General features: G+C 31.5%; 1 protein-coding gene across 1 annotated transcript in view; it reads left to right on the top strand.

Annotated features, from left to right (window-relative positions):
* The first annotated feature begins 2,741 nt into the window (after positions 1-2,741).
* Positions 2,742-13,329, top strand: part of LOC148283055 (uncharacterized) — a 120,036-nt gene continuing 109,448 nt past the window's right edge. The window contains exons 1-2 of the mRNA XM_088224133.1: positions 2,742-2,891; positions 9,404-9,593. Coding sequence (XP_088080259.1) covers positions 2,742-2,891; positions 9,404-9,593 — 340 coding nt within the window. The remainder of the gene's footprint in view (positions 2,892-9,403; positions 9,594-13,329) is intronic.

Raw genomic sequence — 13,329 nt, 5'->3', positions numbered from 1 at the left:
AATGCTTGGCTATTTTTCTGGACCTGGCTAAAGCTTTTGACACTATTTCACATAAAATTCTATTTAAAAGGTTACATAATATAGGAATCCAAGGGCAGTTATATAAATGGTTAAACAGCTATGTAAGCGGAAGATTTCAAAAGGTGAAAGTGGGTAGTGACTTAAGCGAACCTGCTCAGCTCTCATTTGGTGTTCCACAAGGGAGCACTTCGGGACCACTGCTGTTCTTGATATATTTTAACGAACTTTGTAACAAGCCATCACTTGGACAAATCATTTCATTTGCAGATGATACAGCTATAATTTATAGCGCATCAACTTAGTCAGAAACTCATAAAAAAGCAAGTAATGACTTAAGTTATATTAAAAAATGGCTAGACGAAAACCTGTTGACTTTAAATTCGGATAAAACAAAGTTCATACGTTTTAGTGCAACTTTCGCCGGGCAACCTAATGAAATTCACGAACTTCAACTACATACTTGCTCAGTGATGGTAAATTGCAACTGCAAAAAACTGAGTAGTGTTCAAAGTATAAAATATCTTGGAATAATTATAGACCAGTATTTGAGATGGAATGAACAAATTGAAACTATAACTGCAAAAATTAAGCGCTTAATACATTTTTTCATCCCACTTAGAAATATACTTAAAGTCCCGGACTTGAAACACCTATACCATGCACTGGCAAATTCTGTGTTGACTTACGGTCTAATTGGTTGGGGAGCTTGCACAAAAACCGCCCTTGAGCCTGTAGCAATTGCACAGAAATCTTTAATCCGAGTCATTTAAAAAAAAAACATTTCGTTATCCTAGTGACTTGCTCTTCAAAGAATTCAGAGTACTGAATATTATTCAACAGTATATATTGAGAACGGTAGTGGTTACACACATAAAGAGAGACATTTACCCAAGCGTCAACCACAACCATAATACAAGATACTCTAATAGGGATCTGATACTAAGTGAAGGGGTCAACACTGTTCTGGCATCGAGACAATACTATAACGTAGGCAAAAAGGTCCATAACCTTTTGCCAGAATCGTGGAAAGACGGGAGTGTTGTCAATGTACGGAAGGTGTTGACCTCGCTCTTTCATGACATTGGTCGTAGGGAGTCAGAAAAGTTGATGCATGCCACGGATTGGAGAACCTTACTGGATGTCAAAAATAAAATATAAAAAATAAGGAATAATTAAAAAAAATAATATTTATAGATGACAACCATGAAGTTTCGCATCAATAAATTGTCTATGTTTTTATGAATGTATGTATGTGTATGCGCATGGGTGTATGTACGTATGTGTGTATGTACATGTGTATATATGTGTATATTTATAAATATGTGTGTATATATGTGTATGTCTGTATGTATATGAATCAAAATGTGTATCCGAATAAGTTTATATTTTGTTTGTCTGTGCTCTATATTAATTTGTTAACTATTATAATAGATTAAAATGTAATTGCCTAGCTTGGAACGGGGTATGTACCCTTGTTAGCTGGGCAAAGTGAACATGGAATTGTATTTTGATAAAGAGTGTGAATAAATAAATAAATAAATAGTACCCAAGTATGTATACTAGACAATGTACACACATTCATTCGCAAAACAAAGACACAACTTAAATTTCACTCACTTGCGCTATCTAGTTTGAAATGTTTTCAGAAAACACAATGGCATAATTATAATTGCTTTTTTTCATAGAAATATGTGCGTTGATGTATTGACCTCTTGTGTAGTAAATTTACAGTGTTTTATTCTTAATAAATTCAAAATGTTTTTCCACAAAGTAAATGCTGAAACAATAAACAATATATACGCGTTCCTCTGATTTACGGAAAGATTAAACTTTTTGGGGTCATTTTTAACGAGTAGTCAATAACTCACTATTAGAAAATGGGAATCAAGCTGAGGTAGAAGCGGATTCGAACCGTAGACCTCTGATTCGTGAGTCCGCTACACTAGCCACAGGACCATAACCTGATATTGTGTCACAATTATTTCTTGAGTTTGAGTAAACAATAAATTAAATATTGTCATTTTTGCTTCGAAGGTCACATAAGTATTTGTAAGAAACATGCCGTTAGTTACGCGGACGGAAAATATATTCTGGAATATATATCTACAGCAAAAAAACTATTATCTACAGCAGGACGATTATGAACGCTCTCTAGGGAGTAGAAAAAGCGTGGCTAGCACGCAATTACGTTCTTTACGAGCCAGCAATGCTATCTCTTTCCCCCTATAGAGCGTTCAGAATCGCAATGCTGACGCAGGTGCGATTTTATGATCAACAAAGTTACAAAGGTGATTTTTAATGATTAACGGAAGACAAATTTATCATTTTTAATCTAAGATTACCAAATTTTTAGGATTGGTGCTAACATTATACAAAAACGATAAAACTGATAACCCATTGAAATATATATAAACAATAAAAAAAAAAAAAAAATATTGGACAATATATTATTATTGTTATAAACATTAATATATAATTCATTGTTCATAAAGTGTATTGAGCCAGTGAGTTTAATTCGAACTAAAAATGACAGACTTATTAAAGAAAGAGAATTATCAAATAAAAGAAAAAGTAATTTAAACATAATTAAAGCAAAAATGAGTAGTGAAAATGTGCCATGTTTCGATTCGAAAATGAGTTATCGAAACAGTGTTGAATTGTTCGATACTTCGTTGCGTTTGTCAAGTTTGTGCTGGTGTTTGTTTTTCTGTGTCTTGATGATGAACTGCCTCGGAGGATCTGCAGGATATTGCAGAGAACAAAATGAAGAAAGGTCCTGCGAATCCTTGTGCAATGCAACAGGATATTGTGAAATAAGAGCAGCAGTAATCCTGTCTAAAAATACCACAACGAAGGCTTCACTGAGTACTGTAAGTAAAAAACATTTTAATGCATTATTAATTTGCTCTTTTCATCATCATTCCCTTTTCACACTTAAAGACGCATAGTAGAGATAGTAAAAAAATTGAAAATGTTATTTTAAAACCGCTATTCTTCCGAATCAATTGAAATCGTATCTCAAAAAAAATATTTATAAAAAAACTTAAAAAGAAACTTTTTTTTTTAAATGTCATTTTGATCCATTTTTGAAAAACTGTTTTAGCAGATGCTTCTAGCAGATATTTGCCCACGTTGCTCTAAGCTGTTATTTTAAAACACTTCCACAAAACAGTTTAATTTGTGTAACGGTGACTGTCACTGCTACTTCCTTTATATAACCAAAACGCCCATCTATAGTGCATGGTATTCGTAATCGACCGCAGCGTATCTTAATAATTTATTTTTATCATAAAAATATAATGCAAAATAATCAGCTTTACGCATCAGGTGTCAATCCAGGGAGAATTGAATATTCAAGTGTAAAAACACCGTTTCAAATCAATATTTCATGACAACCAAGAATCGAATGCTAGACCTCTTGCGTGATAGGGACACGCGTTAATTATTAGACTACGAGACAGACCACCCGCACCCGATGACGCATACGATACTGCATCAAAACACCAAATGCAACGTATTTTGATTATCTATAGTAAGAAGGTAAGGTGATCATGTCTTACGCCTTAGGTGAGATTTTCTCTGATTTTACACACAGAACTGTATTTATCATCCGCCTGGACATAGAATTAAAAATTAATAATAAATAATGTCAATTTTAGCCAATCAAACATTTGATTTGTTTTCATTAATTTTCCGCCTAAATATATTTTAATTAAAAAACCTTTTTTAAGAGTTTGAAAGGACTTGTTTACTGAAAATACAGGTAGTTACATCGGCTTTCTTTTGAAGGCAAATTAACAATAAATTGATCGTCGTAATGAAATTGCGAACGAAGTAATTTACTAAAAGCTTTTTTTTATGAACTTAAAGCATAATTGTTAGATTGGTCAAAAAATACGAGTTGAGTGAAAAATATAAATTCAGACAATTTTCGTGGAAATATTTCTGAGTAGAGGAATATCTTAGAATGTGAAGAGCCCTTTAGAGATCTGGTAAATTTAAAGTCAAATGAATAATACTATTTTTAAAATTTGTTTTAAAAACAAAAATATCTTAAAATAGTACACGCATAAACATATTCTTATATGTGATCTAGTAATGATATCACATTTGTACATATTTAAAAATAGTTTGATACACATTTTTTATATTAAATGTTTTATATTAAATATTTTTTTCAAATAGTACCGATTTTAATTTATGTTAGAATTTTGTTTTAATGTATTTATGTAGTTTTATCTATTTATTAGCCCAATTGCTATTTAAATGTGCAGTTGGTTCGACAGTCAACTGTGAAACTGGCGTCACGGGTTCGATTCCCGCCAGTTGCAAGAAGAAATCCAAGAAAGATTTTTTCTCAATCGGTCTGGGTGTTGTGGTGAATTATTCATAAATTCCTTCCATATCTATTCTTTCCAACATGCTAACAAGATTCTAAAATAGAGCTTTAGCGGGTTGTCCCATGAAAAAAAAAAAAAAAAAAAGAAATTATTAATCATATTTTAAACTATTTGTACGTACATTTTTGTTCAAATTTTATTTTAGGAAACTGTTGACAAAAATTTAAACTCAGTAGAGAAAAATGTGAGGAAAACTTTTACATAAAATTCATAAATATCTTATTTTGGTAAATTGATATATTTTTGTAGGTAATATTATCTTTCAATATTTTCATATCCAAAATGTCAGGCCTATAGTGTCCTCCACAAAAAAAATGCGTGTACTTTGTGGCGTATATTATATTTTTACGCCACAAAGTACGTGCGAGACATGTCGCTCGTAGCCCAGAAGGGGTTGAATCAAATACTTCGAATGTATTAATTTGGGGAACCCTGCATTTGCCAAAAAATATATATTTTTAAATAATATCATTCATGGTAAAAAAAATGCAACGTCGACAGACAAAATCAATTGTGAAATAATAATATAATTTTGTTATGTGAAAAAAAGATTGAAATTTTCATAACAATAATTATACCTATGAGTTGTAACTATTATCATCATCATTCCCTACTCGCACCTAATTGTGCATAGGGCACTTCATTGGTACACCAATAAGCCCGCAAATGTACAAATAACATTATGTACAAAAAGTTTGAAAAATATGACAATATCAAATACTTAGGAGTTATTATTGATATAAATTTAAAGTGGAAACAGCAGATTGAAAATGTTACTAATAAGCTTAAGAAATTAACGTATTTATTCAAAACAATGCGAAATATAATTAATGTACAGGAACTTTTAAAGATTTATTTTGCATTGTGCCAATCAATTTTGGAGTACGGTATAATCGGTTGGGGTGGTGCGAGTGACACAGTTTTAAATAGTGTATTGGTTGCACAAAAATCCATCATTAAAATAATACTCAGAGTCCCGATACAGACATCTACTGAAGAAATATTCCATAAATCACAACTTATGACACCAAAACAATTATACGCTAAAACAATACTCACTTATAGATTCAAACACTACTCTTACTCAAATGAAAGACATAACCCCACAATACATCACATAAAAATAATATAATCACTAGATCCTCAACACATAAACAACTTAAACAAATACAAACTAATACCACTTTCAGACAAAGGGATTTTGAGTATTATTCAATTAAAATCTATAACCTACTTCCACTATCTATTAAAGCAATTAGTAATGAGAAAATGTTTAAAAAGGCTATAAAAAAATGGATAGTGGAGCTAGGTAGAAGTAAAATGGATTGTCTCATTCGCCCATACCAATGCTGAATCAACTGCTTCACAACTGTATGGCTTATGTTAGGTTTTTGTTGTTTTCATTGTGTGTATAAATAATATAAATAATATAGATGTATATATAAATACCTTGTTTTTAAAACTGTCTGAATATTTGTTAATTATGTTTGTTTTTTAAGTGAGTCTTCTTTGTTTATTCTCAAATGTAATAAAATAAAAACTAAATTGTTAAGTGTCCTCGGCACGGGAAACCCCAGTGAGGTCACATTATTTTTATTATTACTTTATAGTTTGTAAGCGAAAAATATGAATAAATAAAAAATAAAAATAAATGAATATATTGATTATTCTTGTTACATCAAGGTAAGATGATCAGTCTTACGATTCAGGTACCAGTTTCGGGACATGAAATATTCTAGTGTGAAAACACCCTTTTAAATAAATATTTCATATCAATCATATCGGAAATCAAACCCCGAACTGTATAACATTATAAATTATTGCTTTTTCGGTCGATTCGCAAAGTTTAAACTACGCAAGAAACTCACATAACCCTCAGCTATGGAGCCGGGTAAAAAGGTTACAAAGATTATTAAACAAACATGGATGTGTAGATTGATTTCATTAATCCTTTAATTCCCAAATTAAAATACAAATTCTATCGCCCTGATTTCTTTATTATGAAAGGACAAAATATGATTCATTGCCTCAACAGTCACTCTAATATTTTTTCATAAAGTGTTTATGGTTAGGTTTTCTGCTATTTTATATATCGAGCCATAATCGGCAGAACAACGTACGCGACAAATAGTAAATTGTGCAGGAGAATGTTTTTTTAAAATTTTTGTTCCATATATATTTTTTTTAATAATTCGGTTAATGGGATTTATAATAGTTGGTTACTGCCAATACTGAAATGATAGCCAAATAGTTTGAATACCTTTCGCTTTTAAGATAGTGGCGGAAACGCTGTTTTGCCTATAACTCTGACAGTGGTGCGAGCATTGGTTTTTTTTTACGTTACGGTTACGTTGTTTTGTTTAACTTACAAATAAAATGTCAAGATATTTTATATTTGAAATGATGCGGAGTAGTAATACATAGAAAACAATAATTGGCCTATAATTTTGGTTTATTTGTAAATATTGTATTTTTTTTTGTTATAATGCCTGTTGTTTTTTTTTTAATTAATAAAATAAATAAAAATAAATATTCCTAAATGTGACAGGCGAATTTTATAGAGCTATGGTGTTTTTTACATTTGTGCAGGGGGTAATAAGAAACACTTTTCCTTAAAAAAACGCAATTCGCCTAAAATGTCGCTAACGTTGTTCTGCCGATTATGGCTCGATATGCTTTAGTTCCAGGTATTATTGTTTATTATTTTTTTCAAATATATATTTGCTACTGTTTTGAGACATTTTTATTTTTGTTAAATTTTGTTTTTACACAAGTATTTCGTATTCATCTGCGATCTTGTCATTGGCGGAACCCCATTTCCCCGTAATTCAATCCATAAATATACTTGGACTTCTTCCGATGGAAGAACAAAAGTGCAGCTAGATCACATACTTGATGGTCGCACTAATCGAAAAGAACTTCTAAATGTCAGGACCTATAGAGGGGCCGACATTTATAGTGACCACGAGTTAGTCGTTGCGAAGATCTGGCTACAGCTCAAACGTCTTCCAAGACCTCCTCGGCGAAAGACTGATGATTGACGACCAACCTTCCACTATAGACCTTATTGAAGCGGAGTGGGGAAATCTCAGATTAGCACCTGTTTCTTCCGCGAATGATACTCTCGGCCCAAAACAGGGGAGAAGAGCCGTTGGGATTTCAGATAGTACATAGGAGAAAATAGAGGAACGCGCCAAACTTAAAGCACTTAAGGGTAGTGAAGATGGTCTTAACTAAGTGGACACTTTTAGAAATGACTATAGGCACCAGGATAGTTAGTTAAACGTTCTGTAAGACTGGATAAACGCCGTCATCTAGACTCAATAATTGCAACTGCGGAACAAGCTGCTCGAAGAAATGACGCACGGAAACTTTTTCAAATCACGCGTAAGATCTGTGGTAAACGCTCGATCACTCCAGTAGCTCAATCACAAATAACTATCGACGTGTTCAAAAACATGTTAAGCATTTGAGCGATCAAAATGAACAATAATTAATATTATATTGATGCTTTTTCTTGATATTTCTAGATAAAACTCCACAGTTAATGATTATGATAAAATTATAAATAAACTTATCAATGAAACTTCTTGGTTATGAAAAAACCTTGTTATAAAAAATAAATAAATAAACTTATCAATGATCAGTCTTGAAGATGCCTACTTAAGCGAAAGCGCTCGTTGATGAAAATAATAAGAAGTAAAATTGAACCAAGAAGTTTCATTGATAAGTTTATTTATTATTTTATCACAAACATTGATAATGAGCATGCTTAAGTTATCGCAGTCATAAAACAACGCCTATGTAATCTCTAAGTCAACGCTCGTGTCAGTTTGATTTCTGTTTTCCTCGTAAATAAATACAGTTTATTGGTGAAAAATTGGCGTTTACTATAAAAAATAATACAATATATTGCATTTGCAAGATAGTAAGGAGTATCTGATACAAAAAAGTAAAATTAAATTACAATTACTTTGACAATTGCTTTTCCTGACATTTAGCTTGTTAACCGCCGGCTTAATGCAAAAAATAGCGTGATAAATAATAAATAAATTTAAAAAAATAGAAGTTTTGGAATATTTTCCATATATAAACCGGTGAAATTCAAATATATGATTGCGCAGCAGGATTATAACGTCGCGAAACGTAAATATTTTGACATTTAATATTAAGTGTTCACGGATATTGCATTGTGATCGCGAATACGATAAACAACCATGGTTATAAATTGTTATCACGTCGTTTATTAGCACGTCGATAGTTATTTGTGATTGAGCTACAGGAGCTGTAAAAAGCATGGAATGATGATGGTGATTTCGTATTAGTTTTACGATTTAGAAAAAATAATAATTGACATAAGACGTTCAATAAATGGATAAATAAATACAAAGGTACATAAATAAAGTATTTTACAATACTACTGATAATTTTTACAATTTTAAAATAATTCAAACATTAAAATGATTATTTTTCAGTGGATTTAACTGAGCTATAATAATTGAACGTAGTTATGCAGAAAGCAGCCAGTCCACAATTTTACAAAAATGGGATTTTTGTGTTTTTGGGTGCAGTAAGGTCAATTTTATGTTCTGCTAAAAACATCCAGAACGGTTTCGCAGAAAGAACTGTAATAATAACCTTCTGACAATAGGGTCTATCACAAAAACGGCATTTCTCAATCTACAAAAAAAAACCCACGGCAATGGAAAAATCTGATGGTGCTGTAAAAATCGTTAAAACTGGTCCATTAGATTAGATTCGTGTTTGTAATATAAACAAAAATCATCTATTCATAGTTTATCATTTGTTAAAGCCAAAAACATTCCAACTGTTTTATAGATTTGATTGTTCACTCGTTTCATAAAGGTGCTATTATCTCAGTTTCACTTTTGTATGCCTGGCTGCTTTCTGCATAACTATGTTCTATTGTAAATCAAGAAAATTTCTAACGATTAACTGAGCTATTAATGTATATTTTTCAGGTGTTGCCAGCCTTAGACTTGGCTGAAATGGAGATTAGAAGACTTGGGCTGATACCAGATAATGTGAACTTTAAATGGCTTCCCCAAGACGATAAATGTGACGCATCATACGCCCTCATTTCAGCAATAGACAGTTACGCGTACAACTGTGTACATATGATTCTGGGACCGGTCTGCGAATATGCCTTAGGTAAGCCGTATTCCTTTGTTTATTTTATATTTTATTTGTTTAACTTTTGTACATTGGCAGGCTTATTACCAAATGGCAATTTCTTCCAACCAACCGACAAAATATTTGGTGTTATTTATGTGATTAAATTTTCAAAACGTATTTGAGAGAAGAAAAAAAAAACATAATACATGGATACAAAAATAAAAAAAGCAGTATTTAAATATATATTATTTAAATCAATACTAGTCTTCAATGGGACAAGGGAATAAAGAAAGAGGAAAATATAGAATAAGGGAGAGAATGGAGAAGTTTCTTCGGGCGTGATTTAAAAGAGATATTCTAGAAACATCTTTAAATAGAGGATGGGAGAAGATTCCAATGTTGAGCCGTATGGATACTATGTGTGTTAGAGATGAGAAAATAATAAATTGTGGGTGGGAATTACGTGGTTGCTTTGAGAATAAGAACGAAGAGGTAAGCCATTATTCCATTCAATACTGGCGAAGAAAAGGACTGGCGAAGCGTTTGCTGGTTCACGACAGTAGGTTTTATAAAATTTTAGAAATGACACAGTGCAAATGGATAAACAGAGAATGGAGTGAATAGACAGTGGCCTTATTCTGAAACTAATTCGTTTCGTAAATTCATTCGTATCGTATGAGAGGGAACGAGAGCGAAAAACGATTTTGATTGCGTTAGAGTGAGATGGATATATGACGAACGACACGAAAATTACGAAACGAAATTGTGACAGAACAGCCTGTTGACTTTTCTGTGACTTTTCGAATTCCTCTTGATGAACTGCAAAAGCGGCAAACTTCACACTGTAATATTAACATATTACAACAGAGATTAAGAACATTTTAGAGAAGGTAATATAGCATCTACAAAAATTTGGACAAACTCAAAATATTGTTGATAAATCTACCTGGTCCATGAAGCAGTATAGAAATTTTAAAAATAAGATTTTCAGGCTTTGCCTAGTATATAGGTGAAATAATTCAATTAGATGAATCTCACCCGCATAAATAAAGGTCTCAGCTCTTTAACTTCACAAACATCAACAGATGAAAGAATTGAAGGGATATAGATGTTCAAATGGAGAATTACAAATTACTTCGGAGAGCGAACATTAAATTGCGTTGTTCCAAGATTGTTCAATGATCCCACAAACCATCATTAACATGAAATATCTTCAAATGAAAAAAAAAGAACTGAAGAAATATCTTCTAGATACTTTTTAGTGCCTGTTTATAAATAAATCTGTAAAATATAAATAAAATAAATGTAATATAAGCCTGTCATAAAAAAAAAAATGTGTCCCACCGAAAAGTCTTTAGACTTACATGTATTTTTTAATTATAAAATAAACGCTGCTCTGCAGTACTGAAGCTGAAAAAAATACCGGCAGAATGGTGAATGTTACACAGTGTGTAAAGTGGCCACTTAAACAAGCCAATGACAGGTCATAAGCTCTGTAGAAGGCTAGACTTCTATATTACCTTCTCTAAAATGTTCTTCATCTCTGTTGTAATATGTTAATATTAACAGCTCCCCAGGGAGTTGAATTCAGTCCTTATCTACAAAAATTTGGACAAACTCAAAATATTGTTCACACTGTAATATCTTCGTATTCTGTGTCACAGTAAATTTTCGTTTGTTAAATTAAGATTTTAATATTATTTATTATCAAATATATATTTTGGCGATGGTTTATTTTAAATGATTAGTGTAGATTTTTTATTTTGCGATGCGTTTTTATGACGAAATCGATAGGCGGCGATTACAAACGAGTATACAGATAAGGATCGAAGCGGACACTGATTTCAGATTACAAAATTTATCAATTATAATATAAAAATTCTCATATAGTTTTATTCCACAAAATTAAAAAAAAAAAAAATAATAAAGTTAAAAACCAAAATTTTATGAACAATATACAAACAGAAACAACATAATATTAAATATGGCGTCTATTGTCTATTGCTTATGTTATTTACATTTAGTGCATTTTAATTTATTCACAAGCATCTTCCAAATATTTATTAATACTATAGAAATAAACAAACTCAGATGCCAACATAATATAAAAAATTCCTAAATTCCAAACAAGTCATGGTCAAAATAGCTTTGTCTCCAAAGGTGTAAAAAATTACAATAATCTTCCCAATGAACTAAAAACTATTAAAAATAATATATCAATAAATAAATTTAAAGTCAATCTAAAGAAATTTTTTGAACACGTGTAAAAACAACATTAAATTTTAATTAGTATGAATGTATTATTGTTTTATGTTTTTTCTTTATATATCCTATGTTTTTATTTTTATATTTCTTTCTCATGTCCTCGTATTTAAAATTATATAAACCATCATAAATAAACAACTAAAACAGTGTAAGTCACTCTCCACACTCAGTGTCAACATTTACTAGTAAAAATTATACAAGATTTATATTTTAAAAAATAACCTATAAATTATACAGCATATTCAGTAGAAGTTTAAATAATAAAACATAATATTATATATTATATTATTATAATATTATATTATAATATTCTTGGTAATACTAGCCAGAAATATTGTATTGACAGATGTCAAATGGGAGCAAAACAATATTACAGACAAGACAGAAAAAACAGATAAACATTAAACAACTTTAAAATACAAAGACCATAATAGATCTTAAAATTAAAATAACAACAAGGGTTACGAATAATGAAATCAGGCGAGAGTGTAAATCTGAGACAAGTATAATTGATAAGATTAAGAAAGGGTCTCTGAGATGGTTTGGTCACGTAGAACGAATGGACGACGAGAGAATGGTAAAACAAGTATGTATGGCAAAAATGAACGGCAACGTTAGACGAGGACAACCAAGGAAGACGTGGCATGATCAGATAAACCAAAATCTTAAGTCTGGTCATGTCAAAAGCAGACAAAACCGAAGGGCATGTATGACAAGATGTATGAATGTGGAAGAGGCTAGGATTGTATGCCAGGATAGACGCGTGTGGCGGTCCATTCTCTCTGCCTACCCCTACGGAGAAATGGCGTGATGGTAGTAGTAGTATAATTTGCACTAAAACGAAAATCGCAATAATAATATGCATTATTGAGAAAAACATCCAAAACCTTGAAAATACATATTTTACAAGAAAAATAAATAATGAAAACTTATTTGGCAAAACTACTATAGAAATAAAGATAATTCATGAGAACTTATTTCTACTTACATAATAGGAGCTTAAAATATTCAGATACAACAATAATTATTTGATGGATTATATTTTATAACATTATCATCATCATTATTCCATGTCCACTCTCTAGTTGGAGCATATGGTATCCACAAACAGCCTCCATGCATCTCTATTGGCTGCCTACTCCTTTGCGTCCCCCCAAGTTATGTTCTCGTCACGAAGTTCTGATATAAACTGCCTACGAACAGTCAGCAGTGGACGTCCAGGACGTCGAGATCCTGATGCCTTGTAGAATAGGCAAGCGTGGTTAAGGCTCTCAGGAGGCATCCGCAATACATGACCAAGCCAACCGTATCGCCTCCCCTTGGTGACAGTTGTCGCCGGAGTTTGCTGCGTCCGTTCTCTTATCTCATATAGCAATTAATTGATATATATTATTTATCAGGGTGTAATAGACAAAGAAATTATTCAAAATCACTGAGGTCTATGTATATATATATATAATTTACTTACATATAACTTTGAATTATGTATCCTTACCTCTGTTCTGTA

Source organism: Micrasema longulum, unplaced genomic scaffold (assembly GCF_059751315.1).
Source record: "Micrasema longulum isolate JH-2025_06_02 unplaced genomic scaffold, ASM5975131v1 h1tg000265l, whole genome shotgun sequence".
NCBI classification, from domain to species: Eukaryota; Metazoa; Arthropoda; class Insecta; order Trichoptera; family Brachycentridae; genus Micrasema; species Micrasema longulum.
Note: the sequence above shows the minus strand (reverse complement) of the source record. Positions and strands in the feature narration are given on the sequence as shown.